The sequence below is a fragment of the Phodopus roborovskii genome, unplaced genomic scaffold (assembly GCF_943737965.1).
Source record: "Phodopus roborovskii unplaced genomic scaffold, PHOROB, whole genome shotgun sequence".
Lineage (NCBI taxonomy): Eukaryota > Metazoa > Chordata > Mammalia > Rodentia > Cricetidae > Phodopus > Phodopus roborovskii.
Genome location: NW_026126585.1, coordinates 16,910,286 through 16,932,031, shown reverse-complemented (window position 1 = coordinate 16,932,031; position 21,746 = coordinate 16,910,286). Strand labels below are relative to the sequence as shown.

Below are 21,746 nucleotides of genomic sequence, written 5' to 3'. Positions count from 1 at the left end.
TGGTAACCAAGAAAGTTAGTTTCCACCCTGGGATCTCAAGCTCCCCACAAACTCAGGAGGTAATGTCTGTCCAGTTCGCCTGGCTTTCTCCCTGCTGCTGGGAGGGTTTAGCACCTACACCTCTCACATCAGGCAACCCTTGATTTATCAGCACTGATTGAGCACGCGGGCGGGGCATGTGTGGAGCTGTGTTCCCAGGGGTCTTGGGGCGGGCACCGGCGCCCTCCAGAGAAAACCCTTGATAGAGCCACTGCCATCACCAGGTTTTGTTTAGGTTTGTTCAGGTAAGATGAAGGCGGGGCGGAGCCTCCCCAGAGTTTGGAGGGGGGAGGACAGGGAGGGGGTGAGGCCGTAGAGAGGGAGGGGCCTGGGCCACACTAGGTTAGCTCCCCTCCTGTGAGTCACAGGTCCCCTTCTTGAGCAATCGCTGCTGCCAGGGTGGAGCTGGTCTCGTTATTTTGGGTTTCTGGGCTGAGGCAGGCCTCAGGGGCTTTGGGCCTGTGTTTCCCCAGCTGCTCACCATCCTCAGCAGAGCTGGGAGCCAGCTGCTCCGGGCGCCTGCGGCGGAGGGCGGGGAGCGGCAGGTCCAGACGCTGCACGCCCAGGGCAAGGGCGGCAGCGAGGTCCATTTAGGGCAAGTCTCCCGCGCCAGTCACTGTACCGGGACTCCGGAGCCCACAGCTACCACTCCGGGCTGGGTGGGGTTGGCCTCCAATTAGAACCCACTAAGTCTGGCCTGGAAGGGCGTTGGGTTCTGCCCTAGGTTGTTTTATTGTGGGTCCCAGAGGAGATGCACTCTCAGGCCTGTGGGGGCAGCTGAGCCTCCTTCCATTGTGAAATGTAATGACTCTCTACAGTCCCCACCCGAAGAAGGAGACCGGGCCTGTGCAATTGGCTGGCACCTTTGCTTCAGTGCCTCTAACTCAGTAATGGAGAACTTCTGCTCCACTTGCCTTGACTGCCTTCTCCTGCCCACAACATGCTCGAGTTCCTTCATTGATAAAGTCTCATCAGGATCAGGTGTTCAAAGCTGCTTACCGACAGTAGGAAGCTTAACGATTTGTCTGGTTTGGAGTACCAGTTGCATAAGGACTCATTATTGTGGGCATCACGGTGGTCTTTAGATGTGTGTGGAATTAAAAAGAAACCCAGTAGCTAAGCACATTGCTGATTCACGGGCTAACTCAGGACCCCATGTGTCTGAGGGGCTTGTCATGGTTGGTAGCTTTGGCTGTCGAGTGGAAACGCCCCCTTCCCCTCCCCCCCACTTTCTCCTTCCCTTCTCCGCCCCACCCCCACTTGACAACCCCAAGCTGACCTGAAGCTCACAGTGAATTCTTAAATTTACAGCCTTTGTGTTTGTACCTCCTGAGTGTGTAGTGTTCCTGTCTCTTCCTGGGTTTCCCTGACTGCCAATGAGGCTGAACAGTACAGATGATTCAGAGCAGACGCCTAGAAATGGCAGATATCAGAGTCAGCAGGGAATTGAAAGAATGAAGAAGACAGGAAGCCCAGGTGGCCAGGCAGATATGATAAAGAACCAAATAGAGGAAATCCAGACTTATTACTATTGGCTTTTAGAGACACTGTCTCTCTCTGTAGCCCAGGTTGACCTTGAACTCATGGTAATCCACCTGCCTCAGCCTTTAAATGCCAGAATTACTGAAATGAGCCTCCATACTTGCAACGTATGTTTTTTATGAGCTTTCCAACTTTAAGGGTGCTGAGAACTGAACCCCAAAGCAAGGGCTATACCACAGAGCTACAACCCGAGGCTCTCAGAGATTAATGTTTAAGTGCCTAGCGTAAGTAATGCAATATAACTAAGGACAAAATTAGTAAACAAGACTTTTCTGAAGAAATCAATGCGGAAGATGGATGAGATGAAGATTAAAACTGGGAGAAATATAGAGGAGATAGAGAGTAGAGTCAAATCGGCAAATATTTTAGGCCTTGTGGCCATATGGTATCTCTATAACGACTAGTTGTGAAATTACAGGGTGGAAGAGTCACAGAGGATGTTTAAATGGTAGTTGTGGCTTTGTGTCAATAAAACTTTATTTACACATCTTGGCCTTGTACTGTAATTTGCCAGCACTTAGATAAGATCCTGTTATATTTGAAGACACAATGCTCAAAAATTGATAAAATTCAATCTCATATATATATATAATTTATCTCAAGGGACAAGTTAAATTTGTCCATTAACACAGCATAATTGAAACTTAAAAAAAAAAAAAAAAAAAAAACAAGGTCCCAAGTAAGTTCAAACAAGCAAAGAATGCTTTGAGAAGGACAATAGTGACTGCTATTTTCTTTCTTAATTTTGTTTTGCTTTTGTTTTTTGAGGCAGCAGTCTTTCTATCCCTGGCTGTCCTAGAGCTCACTATGTAGACCAGGCTGACCTCTAACTCACAGGGATATGCTTGTCTGGAGTGCTGGGATCAAAGGTGGTGCCACCACACCCCGCTGACAACTGCTTTCTTAAAAATTAGAAGACAGTGAAAATAATGGCTAACTCAGAGTTAAGCCATCAGTAAAAATCTTTTCGTGAACGTAGGTAGGGCGAAGCCCTTTGGAGACAAGCGAAAACAGGTCCCTACCGATGAGACTCCCCCCCCCCCCCAAATACAAACACCGAAGGAACTTCTACAGGACTTAGTTCAAGAAGAAAAATGCCTTAAGGAAAAGATATAAAATTCCAGAAGAAATGATAAACTGAAGAAATGGCAAGCACAGTGCTAAATGTATATATTGCTAGTAGAGACAATAAAAATAGTGTCTAGTGTGTTGGGGTTAAAAAGATGATTGTAATTGATAAAGATGACAATGTCTAGGGTATCAGGGTGAAAAATGAAGTTGTAATTACAGTCCTAATAGCAGTGCTGTATAAACAGGAAGGTGAGTCACTGGCGGCCAAGTGCTCGGAGATCCTCGTGTAATTCAGGAAGAGTTTGAAGATGCTATCAGTTTCAGGTTAAGGCTTTTAGGTGAGGGCTGGAGAGACTGCTCAGCAGGTAAGCACTTTCCCAGCAAACCTGACAATCAGAGTTTGGTCCCGAGGACCCAATGAAGGCAGAAGAGAGCTGACTTCCGGGAGTTACCCTCCAACCTCCACACGACATCACGACATGCCATACCACATGCATGCCCCTCCCCTACAAATAGAAATGAAAATTTTGTAAGTGTTTTCATGGCAGTTAACCTTGAAGCTGGAGAGAGATGGCTCAGCAACTAAGAGCACTTGCGTCTCTTGTAGAAGACTCGGGTCCAGTTCCTGGTCCTCACACTGTAGCTTGCAGTCATCTGTAGCTCCAGTTCCAGAGGATCAACTTCTGTCCTCCACGGGCAGTGCACTTAGGTGGCACACAAACACACACACGCAGGCAAAACACTCACACACATTTAAAAAAAAAAAAAAAAAAAAGCTAAGGCTCTGATCCAAAAGAAAAGAAGCAACTATAACCATTTCTGGGGTAGTCACTGTGTTAGTCCCTTTAATCACAATCACTGATATGCAAAATGTCATTTAATGTATAATAGTACAATAGGCGTTAAACACAATATCATCGTCTGTTACTATACTGAAACCAAGGCTTTGAACTCATACTGACTTTAGAAGGAATTAAGTGAACATGAATATATATATATATATATACATACGTGTATATATATGTATGTATATATATATACACGTATGTATATATATACATATATATTCATGTTCCTGCCTAAAAGTTTGCAAACAGGAACTCTAAAAAAGAACATAATCAGAGGTCAGTAGGGAAGCCCCAGCACTGGGGAGGCAGAGGCAGTTGGATCTCTGTGAGTTCGAGGCCAGCCTATTATACAGAGGGCGTTCCAGGACAGGTTCCAAAGCAATACAGAGAAACCTTGCCTCAAAAACCCCCTCAAAAAACAAAACCAAAAGCAAAGAAGTCTGTGGGGTGAGAAAAAAATGTGCCTCTCTGCTGAGGAACTTGGTGATCATAAGCAAAGTGCTCGGCACGTGCCGTCACCTCTCACCTTCCATCATCACTGACTGGTGGATGTTGGTGGGAGACTTATCCAAAATCAGAGCGTGGATTCTAATCCAGGTCATTAGAATTCAACAAAAATTCCTTTCCTTCTACCACATGCTATATAGTTTTCCTCACCTCCAGACTGAAGTAGCTGCCCACTGGCTCCAGACCCAGCAAGTGAAATGGGCTACTGAGTCAGCCACAGGGCTGAGGATAGCACAGTACTCCAAGAGTAAAGCCCACCTTCAGCAGGCTTGAGGCCCTGGGTTTGATGCCCAGCACCACCAAACAATAATACCAACTTACCTACTGGGTGGGTGTGTGCATGTGTTCATGTGTGATCAGGTAGTGCTGCTGGCTCTGGGCCCATGTCCCTGACCATTTCACAGCACTGTGAAGGGACTGCTACCTGGGAAATAGTCTCCATGCCTAGAAAATATCTCAAAGGCAAGAGTGGGGGGGGCGTGGCTTTTTGTCAACCTCAGACGTGGATTCTGGGTCTGCTCCTTTCTGTGTGTCCTTAGTAAAGCTTCTAACAGGTTTCTCCTTAATAGCTTTGAAGTATAGTACCCTCTCCCCCTAAGGCTGTTACAGTGAGATAATGGAGGGGCTTTAAAACCCCACCCAGAGACTGCCGCAGGGCAGGAAAGCCTCTAGTCAGGTCTGTGTACTCTGAGGTGTGACTTTGGAAGTGAGAGAGAGTAGATGAAACCTCACCTTTCCTCCTACCCCTAAGAAGGTGATTGGTCACCCCCTTACCCAGCATCACTGCCTCCCACCCTCCTAGTATTTAGACAGCCCTTTCTGTCGCCCCACCCCACCCCCATTCACCCAGCCTCAACCAGGTTACCTCTGCACGCTTTGCCAAGCACACCGGCTCCCAGGCCTGAGCATGTCAGAGGTCACTGTCTGTGGTGACTGTCGTTTGTAGCTCTGGCCTTTTACCTCTATGACTATGGTGGGCTCAAGCCCTGAACCGAGTTCTGCAATACCCATAAACACAACATGCCCTCAATGGTGCTGCTGCTCTTGTAGTGTGTGTGTGTGTGTGTGTGTGTGTGTGTGTGTGTGTAAATATGTAAAGCATGAAACTTACCCTTTTCCCTGGCATTAAGTACAGCCACACTATTGGGCAGCTGTTAACCACCTTCCATCCCCAGAAATTTTCATCCGCCCAGCTGTTCCTATGGAAGGATGGCCGCACCTTCTCCCTCGCCCCAACCCTTGGTGATCAACACTGTCCTTCCTGCCTCTATTCTAGGTCCCTCATGAGAATCAGACCCGCAGTTCTTGTCCTTTTGGGCCTGCCTTACTTAGTATCATGGTTTCGAGACTCTGTATTCTAGTGTGCCAGAGTTTCCTTCCTTGAATAACAGAATAACAGTTCTATTGTGCTAGCGTGCAGTGCATTGTGCTTACCCGTTCCTCGGCAACGGGGCTCTGGACAAGCACAATCTGCAGTAATTCAGAAGCAGGAAACCAGGGGCCTGCTCTTGCAGATAGTGAGGGTAGGTGCAAAACCTAAGTGTCACCTGCCAGAAACCTCTTTCCTTCCTTCCTTCCTTCCTTTCTTGCTTTTTTCTTTTCTTTTTTCTTTTCTAGACAGGGAGGTTCTCTTATATAGCTATGGCTGTCCTGGAACTCACCCTATAGATCAGACTGGCCTTGAACTCATAGAGGTGCATCTTTGTCTCCCAAGTACTGGGATTAAAGGTGAACTCCACTACACCTGACTCCAGATACCTCTTTTCAACAAAGTGCACGATATCCCATAGGCCCGGAGGGCTACTTAGAGAGAAATGGTTGCCTGGGACCCTAACCTTGCTCTAGCCTGCCTGTCCTAGGGAACATGCATGCCGGCAGCCCGGGGGTCCTGTTTCTAGAGTCTGGGAACGCCACTGCAACCTATTCTCTCCTTAAAAAAAAAAAAAAAAGACAGCTGGGGTTTTTATTTTCTCCCTTCGTCTTCCCCTTGTCTGCCTTTATGATATCAGGGCTCCACACTGGCCTCCTTGCCTCCAGAATGCCTGTGTGCACACTGCACTGTAACCACAGGCTCTCCTGGGATGGCGTGCCTTGACCCCTTCATTCAGACTTCTCCAGAGTGGAAGTTCCCTAAGAGAGAAAGTGCTCTTACTTCCTTTCCCCGACTCTCTTCCTCTGTGGCTCTCCCTTTTACCCCCCCCTGCTCCCCCCCCACACACACACTCCCTTCCATACCCAGTGCACCAGAAGATGCATAGCTCACAATCCATACCCTTAAGGTGCTCATCGCCAATGATGACGGTGACACACACCGACATCACACATACACTCAGCATGCCTCACAGCCGCCTCTGGGAGGAAGTCAGAGAAACATGTACTAATCCTCTGAGCTCTCCGGGACAGGAATCCCCCGGCTCGAGTATACCATCTAAAATCGCCCCTCTCCTGTCCCCTTCTCTCTCTCCACTCTCTCCTGTGGGTATATTTGTGGGAAGGCAGTGTCCCCGGTACTGGCCGTGGAAGGAGAGCCTCACACGAGCTGGACAAATGCTCTACCACTGAGCTACACCGCTGACACTCTTTGTCTGAGATCGGATCTCATGTAGCCCAGGATGGCCTGGCACTCAGAACCCTCCGGCTTCCACCTCCCAAGCGCTGAGCTAACCGGCAATACCATGCCTTGCTTTTCTATTTACCTTGAGATAGGCTCTCACTGAGTTTGACCGGGGATGCGCTTGAAACGGAGCTGAAGATAAACCAGCCAGTTGTATAAGGCCCTGGGTTCAGTCCCACCCCCAGCTGGTTTTCCGCCCAGGCACACTTCTGCAACCCAAGTAAGATGGAGTTCTTGGCTGACACTGGCATTTGTGACACTCTTTTAAGACAGAATGGATGTTCTCCTGACTCCGTCTCTAAGGAGGTGGGATTATGGGCCTGTGCCCTCTACTCTCTTGATAGGGCCATGGAGCATCTCCTATATCTCAGCTGCTTCTAGATTCTTCCTGTGGGTGTGTGGCTGGTTGTATGGTCTTAATTAGTGAGTCACTTCACCATTGAGACCCATGTGTAATTAAAATCTGCCCTTTCTTGAAAGATTGTCACAAAGGCCCAACTGGCAGAGTGCCTTAAAACCCAGGAAGTGATCGCTCAGTACCTTTTCCTGCCGAGTCTTGCTGACACCACTTAGCAAATGGCAAACAGATTCCTCAGACAGTTGCAAGAGTTCGGGGATTTGGGAGGAGTCTGAAGACAGGGATCCCCAGTGTCTTCCTGATATGTGGGTGGAGCCCAGGGTCAGGTCCAGGATGGGGGGCATGGGAACAAAGGTATGAGAAGCTAGGAGCCTCTGGCAGAAGGACAGGCATCCACTTCTGTTACCCGGTAGTTTCTTACTTCAGTCCTTCTTCATCCCATGGTGTGAGCCTTTACACCCAAAGGAAACAACCCTTTAAAACACTCCAACGTCTGTATGGTGAACAGTCTTACATTGAGGTTGGGTCTGTATAACCCTGGCAGGCCTCAAAATCATGACCCTCCTGCCTCTGCCTCCAGGATGTGGATCCCTTTGTGCTCCATATTGTTCAGGAAAGGACAAGACAGACTCAGGAAGATTGGGGAAGCCGGTCATGAACCTGAGCTCTGGAATTAGCATGGCTAGGAGTGGCAGTCCTGGTCTCCTGTGCAGTCCTGTAGGTCTTGGGCTCAGAGGCTGATGTCCCTGATGCTTTAGCATCTTAAGAGCTCCTTCCAGGATATCATGGGTCAAACTGGATTCTGTTGGTTTTCACTTAATTGCTTAAGGTCTGGTGGGTCCAGAGAATGACCCAGGCCAAGAGTTGAAAATAGTTGTTAGACTTCTTTGTGAAGATTTCAGAAAAATGAATAATATAAAGCTCATCTGAAAAAAAAAAAAAACAACAACAAAAACACAACAAAAAAGCTCAGCGTAGGTTTTGTGTCCCTCTTTACTTGGTGCACACCCTACACAACTGTAAGTGGTATCCAGGTTTAAAGAGCAGAATGGCCCCCTTTGCTCAGGGTAGAGCCCAGAAGAGGAGGCTCAGGCTGTGAATGAGCTCCCTTCATGAAGCCTGACTGCCATAAGTAATGTGGCCGCAGAGATGCTGGAAGCATGCGAGCAAACAGGTAAAGACAGGCAGTGCAACCTTCAGCAGCATGCAGACTGCTCCATCAGGGTCCTCTGCCTCTGCCCTGATTTGCATCCAGACTGTGCAACATGTTTCTCCAATGCCTGGGCCCCATGCTTGACTCGAAATCTGTATAAAACCGTGAGGTTTATATTAGTTTCCCCAAAGTTCTCTACGAAGCTGGTTTCTGGGCGTTGGGTGATGCTGTAGTTCAGTGGTTTCTCAGCCTCCCTGACGCTGTGATCCCTTAGTACAGTCCCTCATGCTGTGGTGACCCCTCACCACACGGTTGTTTTCGTTGCTACTTCTTAACTGTAAATTTGCTGCTGTTATGAATTGTAACATAAACATCTGATGTGCAGAAGGTCTTGGGTGACCCCCTTGAAAATACTGTCCAGCCCACAGGTTGAGAACCACTATGGTAATTGGTTGGGAAAGCAGGGATGTGTTTCCACAAAGGGCCAGGAACTTCCTGGTGCATTTGCCACTGGTGAAATGTGATTTTTCTAACTCTTGGCTGTGATCAGCTGAGGACAGCCCCTGTGTCCTGTGGTACCCAAGTCACTGTTTCAGGAGATGACAGAACTCTCAGCAACTCCATCTTTCTGTCACCTCTCCAGAAGGAGGCAAGTTGACTGAGCTCTGTTGTTCTTGTTTGAAGGGGGAAAATCAGAAATAGCAGTTTCCCATGGCCTAAAAGGGAATTCCTTGGCCAGGTGGCTGCATTCAGCTGACAGCTCCTGCTGGGGGGACATGGTAGCAATCTGGCCCTTGGCATCCACCCATCCTATTCTTTTGCATTAAGAGCCAAAAGGTGAAGCATACAGGGAACTTGAGAAGACCATGTGTTAATGCCACATGGGATGGGAAGACCTTAAGTTGGGGGCATTGTGTCTTTCATGCACAGTGTTGGGATGCTGGTCTCACTTGTCTTCTCCAGGTCCAGGCTCTCCCAGGCGGCTCAGCTCTATGCTCTCTGACTCTAGGCTTCGGTGAGGAGTGCTCATCTTCTGGGCCTTCTGAAGTGGTCTCCTGTCCGGGGGGGGGGGGCTTCTCCATTTTGCTCGGAGGAAAATTGGGACTGTCCAGGCTGCACACATTTTGTTCTGTGTCCCGTAACCTTCTCCTCTCTTGAAATTATTCCCATAGGAAGAAAAAGGCAGTTCCCCCTCCTACCCCTCTTTCGGGCCAAATCTCTATTTGTCCTCCTGGAAACCATAGCAACCTGGCCTCAGAGGCCACTTGTACCATCTTAGAAGCTAGTATTTCAGACCTTTGAGTGCTCTAGCACTTATTTCTTGTCCCCAAAGGCCACAAAGCCTCTGATTTTTCAGATCTGCTGAAAGGAGAAAGTTTCCAAAAACTAACCAAATAATCTCCGCCAGCTGTTAGCCATCCTTTCACTGGGTAGGTTTATAATGGGAGTGAAATTCTCTGTGGGGTCAAGAATGTGGGTACAGGAGGTGTTCAATGGGGGTCTGGAAGCCATCTCTGTCAGCCATGTGGACTATGCCTGGTTTGTTTGGTTTTTTTTTTTTTTTTTTTGCTTCCCCCTCCAGGGGGGACTTGCCCCTACCGAAGTGCCTTGGTTACCCCAGAGCCTGTGTTGGAGATGCTTATACCAGCTCTTTTTCTCCCTGACATGTTTGTCTTCCTTGCTCCGGACTACCTTTTAAAGCTCCAAGTTAGGGATATAGCCGAGCTGCAATGATTAAGGAGGAACCCAGTGGGAGAATTCCACAGCCTTAGACGGCAAAGTTTCTCCCAGCCGGCTGCCTGCACTGCCCTGGGTCTGCCCGCCCCTGCCCCCGCCCCCAGGAGAGTCCTCTGAGGCTGACTGGGGAGGGCAGGGGGGAGGAGAGGGGAGGTGGGATATCCTCAGCTTCTCTTTGGGACTGGCTCACAGGGATAGGGAGGCACAAGCTTTCCCGACACCTAAAAGGGTTGTTCCCTGGTGATGAAGATCTTGCTAACTCCAAACAGCTGGAGAAGCCTGGGGAAAGCCCACTCCAGCAAACCCCAGCAAATGTTCCACAGACCGTGCGAGATACCTATGGGAGTTTTCGAAACTTGGCTACCAGAGGGTAATACTCCGCTTCCTCCCATTCCTCTCTGAATCCTTGCATAGTGATGGGAGACCCTCCATCTGCTCCTTGCCCAAGTTCCGTAGGGACAGCCGAAGCTGTCTTGTAGTATGCAGTCGGACAGCAAAAGCCAAGCATCCTCAGGGCTTCCTCCGTATCCTTGAGAGAAGTCACCTTGGAGTGTGTCATCCATCCTTCCTTCGGGTTCCAGCCCCTGCCACCATTGGCCCACTCCCTATTTTGAGGTTGGCAGAGCACAAACATTCTGACTTTGGGTTTTAATCCGTAGATGAGTCTCTCTTCTTTGTCTTTCCCTGTTAGTGTTCCTTACTCATCAGCCCTTAGTTAGTGGCAACGGCTTGCTTCTGCTTCAAGCCGTGAGAGACCCCACAAATAGCTGACCAGGCCAGGCCAGCTCTGATGGATTTGGGAGAGTGCAGAGTAGGCATAGAGTCCCATCCTGTGCGATTCCCGTGCTGCAGAAAGCCCCGTGTTGGTACCAGAGATGGGTTCCCTACAGCGCCTCGGCGTATCTCTGTTGTGGACTGGCGTGGGGGTGACTGGGCTCAGAGATTAATCAGGTATGGAGAATTAAGTTCTGCACAGCTAGAATATCCTAGTGGATGTATCAAAAGCAAGGAGAAAACACCGAAATGGACAGTTGGGTATTGCTGTGCCTAGCTATGGAGCAGTAGAGTCCAGGCTTTGGAATGATGTGTAATTCGAGTGATGCTGAATACCGCCTGCCCCATGATTTCTGATAACTTGGTACTTCTGAAATAAAACAATCCGGAAGACACCTCCCTCCCTCCTTCAACTCCTACCCCTACCCACAGTTCTTCCCGGTTCTTCTTGGATGTGTCACAGAGCTCCGGGGAATACCGATGTGGTGGGTGTGGGAGCTTAGTGTCAAATGAGTTACACCCCCTTCACTTCTCACCAGAGAGTGGGTGACTCCTGTGCTGAGGGTCCACATGTCCCCTGCATCCAAATCCCAACCCATTCAGTCTGCCGAGGTCGCGACGGTTGAAGAGGACATGGGCCATTGCGGTGGGCATGATGCTGGGGCCTACGAGGACTGTCTCTCTGGAGATGCGGTACCCCACCCTCCTCCAGGACCTGTCTACTCTTCCTTACCGTGGAAGTGATACCTCACAGGATCACTCTTACTAATAACTGTCACACCGTGAGCCAAGCACTAGGCTGCGCCTGGGACCCAGAAGCAGCATAACCTTTCGGCTCACTTGGAAGAAACGCACACACACACGCACACACACACACAAACACACAGCTGAGAGGCCGTCAGCAGTGAACGGCTGTGACTGCCCTTTGTCTCAGTCGACAGTGAACTCTGTGTCCATCACCACCGAGCTGAGAGCCTTTTAGCACAGGTGTTCTTTGTAGTCTGTGATTTTGGAAGCTCTTTCCACCCCCGGGATTCTGAGACAGGCCCATGTCAGCATCTGTTTCGTTTTGTAAGTTCCTAAGTAGTGTCCATCCGCCTCAGACCCAGGAGACGCACACTGGTTTTCCGGAGTGTGGGCGGTCACAGTTGCTTACCTTCTAAGCGGCTTGGGCTCAGCTGTCCAGAGCAATACCCGACTTTACATCTCCCCCTCGCCCTCCTGCCCTCCAGGAATTGGGAAGCTGATGACAGTTGGTTTGACATGCTTAGAAACTCTGTCCGTTCTGCTCTCTTGACCTCAAGGTGCTGCCAAGACTGATATGTGTCCCAAGTTCTGATTTTTTGCAATGCCACTTTATCAGCTAACAGGGGCTGTCAGTCAGACTTTGACCTCTCCAGGGGCGGCAGAAGGGGGCTTCCCTCCAGGGGATTGCCATGCTCCACTAACCCCTCCTGCCCGCTCTTCTCCCTATGGGGCTTGTCTTCTGTGTCCTTTCCCAGTCATGGTGGCATCCCAAAGGACTCCAGCCAGTTATCTTTCAGTATGGTGGCGATACAACAGTCTAGGGTTCGAGCCTTCACCTGCCCTCAATGTGTTTTGATCTTGTTAATGTCCCCAACAGCAGTGGAAATTTCTTCCTACTAATAAGAGCGTATCAGTCAGAAAGCAGATAAGGCCTGAAATAAGTCTCTCTCTCTCTCTGTGTCTCTCTCTGTGTCTCTCTCTCTGTCTGTCTGTCTCTCTCTCTCTCCTTTGTTTCTTTCTTTGTGGTACTGAGAATTGAACACAGGGCCTATCTACCCCTGAGCTGTTTCTCCAACCAGTAGTATCTTTTATATTCTAACCAGTGGCCTCTGGAAGGTGACTCTCATCTCTACCATTAAGTGACTACAGGATGTTTGACAAAGTCAGTACACGCTTTCATCATAGATCTGTGTATGTGTGCATGTGTGTGTGTGCACACATTTACCCAATAACTAGTGACCTCTCTCTTCCTCCTCTTGAGATGCCTCTGATCCATGGCCCCCTCCTCCCTCCCTCCTTCCTTCCCTCCCTCCTTCCTTCCTCTCTCTTTATCTTGCCCTCTCATTATTTATTTTATTTTGGGGTGGGAGACTAGACAAGGCAGAGAGCCATAGTGCTTAGAAAGGTATTCTAATGAGCCTGATTTCTGTTCACTCTCTGCCTCTGCCAAAAATCTCCCTCTATGCTAGGTGGATGGGAGACACAAGTGTCTAAGCAGAAATTAAGCTGTTTTCTCAGCCAGACTCCTGGAATCCAGTTGCAGAGAGGGAGGAGTGATAAGAAAAGGGGTCAAGACCAGGCTGGAGACACCCACAGAAACTGCTGACCTGAACAAGGGGGAGCTCATGCACCCCAGGCTGATAGCTGGGAAACCAGCACAGGACCAACCCAGACCCCCTGAATGTGGGTGTCAGTTAGGAGGCCTGGGCAGTCTATGGGAACTCTGGTACTGGGATCAGTATCCCTAGTGCATGAATGAACTTTAGGAGCCCATTCTCTCTCAGCCTAGACACATGGGGGAGGGCCTAGGCCCTGTTCCAAATGATATGACAGACTTTGAAGACTCCTCATGGAAGGCATCATCCTCCCTGGGGAGTCGAAAGGGAATGGGATGGGGGTTGGGGTGGGGACAGGGGAGGAGGGGAGGGTGAGGGAATTAGGACTGACATGTAAAACAAGCTTGTTTCAAATTTAAATAAAAAAAAATATTATCATTAAAAAAATAAGCTGTTTTAATCCCCTTGTAGCCTGTGCACTTCCATACTCAGTAGTATGGCTGAAGTCCTCACTAATATCTTAGACATGTTGTGTAGGGACACACACACACACACACACTCCCTGGATGTGACAAGTAGAGGAATGTGTGTCCCCTCAGAGGTACCTGAAGAGGTTGCTCTCTGAAAACCTCCAGCCACATGTGGCCGGGTTCCAGGACAGATGGTCCTGCTTCCCAGGGGAGGGTGTGGAGGCTTTGAGGCCGTCCGTCCTCAGTGTCTTCATCCTCGGTGACAGGACATGGGAGAGTGGGGGACGAAGTCACTGGAGGACAAAGACGAAGGGGCTCTGTCTTCCTCCGTGGGAAAAGTTTATAGAAAGGTGGCAGGACCCTGGAATGTGCCCGTCCCCCTGGTGAGCTGCGGCTGAGGTCGGGCACACTTGTGGCTGGAAGCCAGGCATTCCCTTCCTTGGGCACTTACCCATCTCTCGCTTAGGGTTTCCCCTCCCCAGCTCAAGGCACAAGTTTTGTTTATCGACTCTATTCTTTTTGTGATCCCCTCCCCCTATTTTTTCTCCTCCTTCCTCCCTCCCTCCCTTCCTTCCTTCCTTCTTTCTTCCTTTCTTTCTTTTTTAACGCCCATTCTAGGGGGTTGGGAAAGGAAAACTTTCAAAGTAAAATAATAAAAAACATACCACTCTGCCATTTCAGGCACATAAATAGCTTCACCGTAGCCAGGCTACACACTCTCTTCGCCATAGCAACCTAAAAGGAGTGTTTATAACAGCCTGTCAGCCAGCCTGGGAAACAGCAGCTGCTGCCCCCCCCCACACACACACACACTGCGGCCCTTGGCCCGAGAGGCAGGCTCCTGGGGAGGTGGTCCTGGAGACAGTGGGCCTGACCCTTAGGCAGGGCCCTTGGTGGATGGGGTGGGGTGGGGTTCGGGGGCTGCTTCGTCCTCACCTGGTCTCACCCAGCCCTCCTCTCCTGTAGAGGTCCATAGAAAGCAGGAGTGCCTGGGGTCTGTTCTGCCTGAGCCCGGGCTCTGAAATAACCCAGGCTCCTGTGGAAACTATTAAAAGAGGCAGTTCCCCTTGAAAAGCTCTGAGATGAAGAAAAGGGATACCAGCATCCAAAGAGCAGAGAGGTGGCACAGGCTCGTCGTCCCCTGCCAGCCTGCCTCAGGCTTCCAAAGCCTTGTGTCCTTTAGGTGGGTGGGTGGCGGGAAGCATCAGAACCCCCCCACCCCTTCCGGTCTCTCAACTGCTACTCCGACCAATGGCTTCAGCTTCGTCATCCGGTTGTTAGAGATGTCTATTCCCTGCCGGGCAGTGGGGGCGCACACCTTTAATCCCAGCACTTGGTACACAGAAGCAGGCAGATCTCTTGAGTTCGAGGCCAGCCTGGCCTACAGGGCGAGTTCTAGGACAGCCAGGGCCACACAGAGAAACTTTATCTCTTAAACAAAAGCAAAAAACAAACCAAAAAAGAAAAACAGAAAGGAAGGGAGGGAGGGAAGGAAGAAAGGACGAAGGGAGAGAGAGAGATGCTCATTCCCAGGCTGGCTTCAGTTCTGATCTGAAAGCTGGCCCAAGGCCAGCTCCCAGGAGTCCGGTGTCCCTCGCATACCCAAAACCCTCTTTTGCCTCTGGAGCCTCCTGACTCCTGTCTCCTGCTCCTTCTCCTTTCCCTCCTTTTTTTTTTTTTTTAATGATTTTTATTTTTTTAAAGTCAGGGTCTTGCCATGCAGCCACAGACTCATGGTGATTCTCCTGCTTCATCCTCTTAAGTACTAGGGTAGCGGATGTATAGATGTATGCCACCACACCCAGCCTTGTCTTTCAGGGGGGGTTTGTTGTTGTGTTTGTTTGTTTGTTTGTCTTTCTTAATAAACATCTTTTTAGCAAGCTGATCTCCATCCTTTGCCGGTGTCTTCCAGGAAATAGTTGGGCTGAGAGAAATCCAGGAGGGCCCAGGGGGTGAGAGCTCTTTGTTGTGTAGGTGGTTGCATGGGCTGAAGGGGATGAGCGCGTGGCCACCGTGTGACACTCTGATACGTGTCTACGTCACTCAGCAATGTCACTTTGCTGTCTTTCCTGAGGAGACCTTACACACTGTGGTTACTCCCCTGTGGTAGATGAGGGGAGACATCACTTGGGAGCATGCAGGCCCGTACTCCCATAGCCAAGAGAGATTGACCCCGTACTTCTCTCCTCGAACAGGACAGATACTGATGAAATTTGTTTCTAAAGATAGCCCCAGAGGTAATCCAGCTGCTAAAGAGCCCCTTTGTTCCCTTGGAAGCAATGTGTGCAAAAACCACAGCAGCCCCAGGAAAGGCTATCTATGTCATCCAAGAACATGTATGTACTGAACGCTTGAATGCCATTGCCCTTGAGCGCCTGAGTGCGGCCCAGCAGCTTCCTGCCTCAGTTCTGAGGTCTGAGAGGCAAGCACTCCACCTGACTGTTTCCCCAGGCATTTCTCATGACCAAGGGGCAGGGGCAGCGAGGATGCCCACCCCCCACCCCCCAGACGCTAGACCTCTTAGCACTTCTCAAGCTGTGGGTCAGATACCCTGCATGCCACAATTCATAACAATAGGAAAATCACAGTTATGAAGTAACAAGGAAATAATTTTATGGTTGGGGGTCACCATAACGTGAGGAACTGCACTAAGGAGTTGCAGCATTGGGAGGGTTGAGAACCAATGTCTCTCCTGCTCAAAATCCACTCTCAAATTCTTTATTAATCAACAGGCCATTGTGCTTTGTCCTCTGCATACGCCAACACACACACACACACACACACACACACACACACACACACACACACACAGAGTCATCTAGTCACAAGAGGATGGAGATGACCTGGGCCAGTGTGTCCCAAATAGCTCTGGGTCCCAGGGCATTGCCCTTTCATGTCCTGCTAATATTAGTGCTATTATAGGCTGGAGCTGGGAGCGGAGGTAGGCTGTGGCGTTGCCCTGGAAGGAAGGCACATGCTACCCCCACACGTCATTTCCCTCTCCATGACATAGAGCTGCTCTCGCCATCTAATGTATCCCGAAGTCTCTGCTGCAGGCTGGATCCGAGGAGCAGGCCATCGGCCATGGATGAACTCATGGTATCTCCACGGGCTGCCTCTTTCCTGCCCCCCACAGACCTGACAAGGTTTGCTGCCGTTGTTAGGGCAGCCCCAGATGACACAGCCATTCCACAATTGAAAGGTCTTTGGCATTATGTCGTCTTTTTCTTTTTCTTCTTTTGGGTGTCTCATTCGGTAGTCTAACCTGTCCTCAAACTCACAGTGATCCCCCTGACTCAGCTTCCCAAATGCTAGGAATTACAGATGGGATCCACCATGCTTGACAGCGTGGTTTATAGTTTTGGACGACATTGGGGGCAAAACTGGAGCAGACTTTTTAATTTGTGGATTCATGGCCCACCGCTAGCATCAGTCAGTCTATGTGAGGCCCCTTCCTGCTCAGTCTTTCCCCGGTTCCTATTTCCCTGCCTGTGGACAGCATTCCAATGGTCTGAGATATCTCTTTGTACATGTATGTCCCTTAAAATGTATAGAGTTGTTTTTGGGCGTACTTTTTTTTGTTTGTTTATTTGGTTTTTTTTGGGGGGGGGAAGGGTTTCGAGACAGGGTTTCTCTGTATTGCTTTGGAGCCTGCCCTGGAACTCGCTCTGTAGACCAGGCTGGCCTCGAACTCACATAGATCCGCCTGCCTCTGCCTCCCGAATGCCGGGATCAAAGGCGTGCACCAGCGATGCCCGGCGCAAGGCGCACATCTTTTAACTCCTGTAAAAGCGATGCAACTATTAGCCTCTTCCACCGATCATGATGCTTCTGCAGCCCTGGTATCACCAGTACGGTTGTGTGTGCATCTAGAGTGTTTCTGATGAAGGGTGGCATTCTCAGTCACCTAGCTGGTGTGTTTTAGCTAGCCGTTGTCGGGTGCTTCCCAGGTGACTTCCAACTCCCTGTCACAACAGGTGGCATGCCGGGGAAGTCGTTGTGCTTTCCTCTTCAGGTCCTGGGTGAGAACTTCCTTATGTGGTCCACCCAGCCTTAGTTTGCTGGGTCCTGGATGCCCTTTGTGCCTGCTGTAACTTGGGAATACCTGGTGGCTTTGGGGAGGGGGGTGGAGTATGGGTCTCTGAGGTCACACTTTCTCCAGGAGACTACCCTCATGCTGACACTGTATCTCAGGTGGGCCTCGAACGCCTCCTCCTCCCCACAAACCCTGCTGAGTGCTGGGGTGGGATTAGAGGCATGAACTACCACACCAAACCAGGAAGCAGTATCCTCCTTCAGGAAGGACTGGCCCGCTATGCCCCCATCTAGCAGCTGATTGAGCTCAGCGTCTGGCCACAGAATGCCAGCCTGTGGTCAATGCCCCTGCCCTCACTTGGCTTCCTGTCATGAGTGTACCTATTGGGAAATGATAAGGAGCTGTACCACTGCCACTTAAATGTTACCGTCACACGTTCTGCCCGTGACCTCCCCCCATGTGTGTCTAAAAGAGGGCATGCACCCTGGTCAGCCTGCCTGGGAGCTCAGGATAGTTCAGACACACAAGCCTGCTGTGGCAGGTTCCTTTTATGTTTGTGAGAGTCTCAATGTGCAGCTTTTGATGGCCAAGAACGTCTGTGTAGCCCCAACTGACCTCGAACTCTCCATCCTCCTGTCTCCGGTCCCCAAGAGCTAGAAGGAACTCTATGTCCAGGCTCTTGTCCCCTTTCTTCTTTTTCCAAAAAAAAAAAAAAAAAAAAAAAAAGAAACACCTTTTGAAATTACATTTACTTATTTGTATCGGGGATTGTGCATATGGAGGCATGTATGCGAGGCAGGTATGTGGGTGTCAGAGGACAACTTGTGGGGGTCCATTCTGTCTTCCCCCCATGTGTCCCCAGAGATCAGACTCAGGGTCATCTGTCTTGGCAGCAAGTGCCTATATCCTCTGAACTACCTCATTGGCCCTCTTTTGTTCTTGTTTAGATAGGGACTCGGGCCAGGCTGACTTCAAACTCAATATATAAGCTAGACTTGAACTCCTGAGCTCCTGCCTCTACCGAGTACTAGGATTGCAGGGGTTTGCCGCCGCTCTGGCTCTGGCTTACGGTGTGGTGGGACCCAGGCCCCCCAACATGCTAGGCAAGCATGCTACCCAGCTGAGCTACATACCCAGCCTACTTGACAGCTTTCTTGACAGGGAACCTCGCTGCGGGAGAAAAGCCTGCCTCTCTCTGATGTGTCCCTATTCTGACATGAGACCATCATGCTGATGACTGTTGGGGCCTGTTCACCGGCTGAACTTATCTCTCTTGTGTTGGAGAAAGTTGAGCACTTGTAGCCTTCAGACTTTCCTTCTTCCCCAGAGGTCCGTCTGCCCTTTATAGGGGAAAAAAATGAATCATAAACAGTCAGAACAGTTTACTCTTTTGTACCAGGGAAAGCTTCTGGGAGGCCTTAGCCCTAAGATCAAAATTTGGTGTCAGATAATAGCCATAGGTGGCCAGATTTTCCACCCACCAAAGGCTGAGTGTTTTTAAGGGGCCTTTTATCAGCCTGTCTTCCTGGTTTGTAAATGTCTGTGTTTAGGGAAGAGTATAGCACATAGGAGTAGATGGTGGGTGGACAAGCCATCCTTCTGCCCCCTTGGGTCTAGATTCATTTTCTGATTCTTCTCTCATCTGACAGGTAAAGCCAGACTAAAGCATCCTAGAATCAGTTATCGACTGGGAGTGGGGATGGGTCATTAGGGGTACTAGCCTTTTATATGCAAGTCTCTTAAGTTAATTTGTATTCTTTGCTTTGGAAGAAAGAGACTTAAAGATGGTGTTTCTGAGATAAACCCTCTACCTTACCAGTTGTCAGGCCCACCCAGGGCCTCCCGTGAGTCTGGCCACTCAGCTCAGGCCTCAACTATCAGTTCCGTTCAGACACCAACTGTCATTTAAACCCTTGTGCTGCAGAGTACCTTACAGATTCTGGATCCTCATGGCTGTTCTAATTGTTTCTTTTTGTCTTTTTTTTTGCACCTCTATTCCAGAGACCTAGCTGTCATCATCATCCAGGGAGCCCTCCTCTTTCTCCTGACGACGCTGCTCTACCATCGCAGTGGCTGGTTGTTGCTAAGGTTGCCTCCGTGGTAACATGCTTACCCTGTTTACACTTTTATATGGACAAGTAGTCTGAGATAGGAACCTATCTACTCTGGACAACTATTTCCATCACCACCCAGAGGACACCAATCAGCGTGACGCCAAGTCCATCTTCTACTAAGTTCCCCCAACCTCTTCCTCCTCTCACTAGTAGAGTTGATACAGAAGAAGGGATCTTGGCTTGGTGTTGCTACTCTGAAGCTGGTTGCACAAGATATTGTCAATTTATCCCCTATCTGGGCCCCCAGAGAAGAAAGAAGAGGGAAGAAAAGGGGAAGAGAAGGCAAGAGACACTAATCAGTTGGAGGGAAATTCTACATCTTCTGTGTTTGAGAGTCTGGTAACAGCAGGCAAAATGACGAACCCATCAGGACATAGCTTTCCAGGCAACTCGATAGCTGAGAACTATGAAGGGGAGTTTGGCTGCACATTAATGGACCTGAGAAAGCTCATGGAGCTTCGTTCGGCTGATGCAGTTGCCCAGATCAATGCCCACTATGGAGGTGTACAGGATATCTGCGCTAGACTGAAAACCTCCTCTGTAGAAGGTAAAGGCCATTTCAGGGGCTGGGGATTGAAGGACAGTGGCTAGGATTTTGAAACATCACTTCCCAGCTTCTAGGGAAGGTACCTTTCTGGAGACCCAACGGGTTGGTTTTCATCTTGTGGGAAGAGTACTGTCATCTAAAGCGCTGGAAGGAGGGAGGCTGTGAAGACAGCTGTTTCTTCCCCTGATGTGTCTGGGAGCTATGATTCTCTAAAGTGTTCTTTCCTCTTGTTCCCATAGCGGTCTGTACTTACCGGTGATTTAGATGCACTTATCAGTATATAATTAACGCCTTCCCCCATTCTGTCAGTCTTTGGTCACAAAAGAGCCTAAGATAGAATTCTTCCTCACACTGATCTTAAAGTTCAATGGCTGAGAAAGGGCTACAGGAAGTAGTATTCCAGCCATCTGAGTGCCCTATTATACACAGTTAGAAATGGGATGATGTGTCGTGTGTCTTTGGACCAATCTTGTAGGTGCTGACTTTTTTTGAACCCTGTCTTATAAACTTTTCCCACCACCACATAGGGACCAAACCCAGGGCTTTGCACAAGTCCCCTCACCACTAAGCTGTAGCCTGGGCCTTTTTTTTACTTTTGATTTAAGGCAGATGCTTACTACATTACCCAGGCTGGGCCTGAGTCCACTCCGTAGTGTAGGCATGCTTTCAGTTCATGATTCTTCTGCCTCAGTCTCCAAAGTAGATGGGATCACAAGCCTGAACTCATAAGCTTTGAGTTAAGATGTTTGCAATAATATTTACACCTATCCCACAGAGTTATTAAGATTAAGTAGTCCTGTGTATGTGTGTTTGTTTGTGCATGTGGAAATTGATAAATTAAACAGAGCTTGTGTGCCTGGAGATTTTGCTGGAATATGAGTGCCCCTAAGTTTCATAGAATCATAATCTCTAATGTGGCTAAGGTATGTGTGGTGTGACTGCAGCTACTGTCTGTCTCCCATGCTCCCTGTCACCTCAGAGGCTAAAGATGGAAGTGCTTGGTTGCCTTCAGGCAGCACCCCCTGAGCCTTCTAGCTTGTGTCTAACACTACCTTCTGAACACTGTCCACTTCCTGCCAGCTAAAGTTTTTTTTCTTCTTTTCATTTTCATTTATTTATTGAAACTAGGTCTTGATTTGGAGCCCAGGATGTTTTTGAACTGGTACCAGTTACCCTGCTTCAGCTGGCGTTTACAGGCAGGTACTGCCACACCCAACATCACCTCCTGATCTTTCTTTCTCTGACATAGTATCACTGTGTCGCCAAAGCTGACCTGGAACCTGGGATCCTCCTGCTTCAGCCTTTCTAAATGCCAGGCATGCACCACCAAGCCTGTCCCCTGAGCTTCTTTTTTTGGTGACTCCAATGATAGGACATACCTTGTGCTTTTATGAGACATTCAGGTTTTAATTACAGACACGCATCAGAACTGAAGCTGGATCTCTCTGTTTGCCTCTTACTGTTCAGGTCAGATGTTTCTTTCACACAGTGGGACTCAGGGATCCAAAGAGCTAGGAACCCGGGGGCTCCAGGGCAGGATCCAGGCTTTCCTCCCATTCCTCTAATCCTTTCATGGAGCTATGGCAACTTACCTTCCATAAAAATTACCCGAAGGCTACTCTCACATGCCCTC

The 21,746-nt window shown here is 49.3% G+C and overlaps 1 protein-coding gene across 3 annotated transcripts in view; it reads left to right on the top strand.

Annotated features, from left to right (window-relative positions):
• The window catches only part of Atp2b4 (ATPase plasma membrane Ca2+ transporting 4), a 90,890-nt gene that overhangs the window by 22,397 nt on the left and 46,747 nt on the right, over window positions 1-21,746 (top strand). For all 3 annotated transcript variants that reach the window (XM_051204139.1, XM_051204138.1, XM_051204140.1), the window contains exon 2: window positions 19,454-20,113. In XM_051204139.1, coding sequence (XP_051060096.1) covers window positions 19,921-20,113 — 193 coding nt within the window. In that variant the 5' untranslated portion in view covers window positions 19,454-19,920. The remainder of the gene's footprint in view (window positions 1-19,453; window positions 20,114-21,746) is intronic.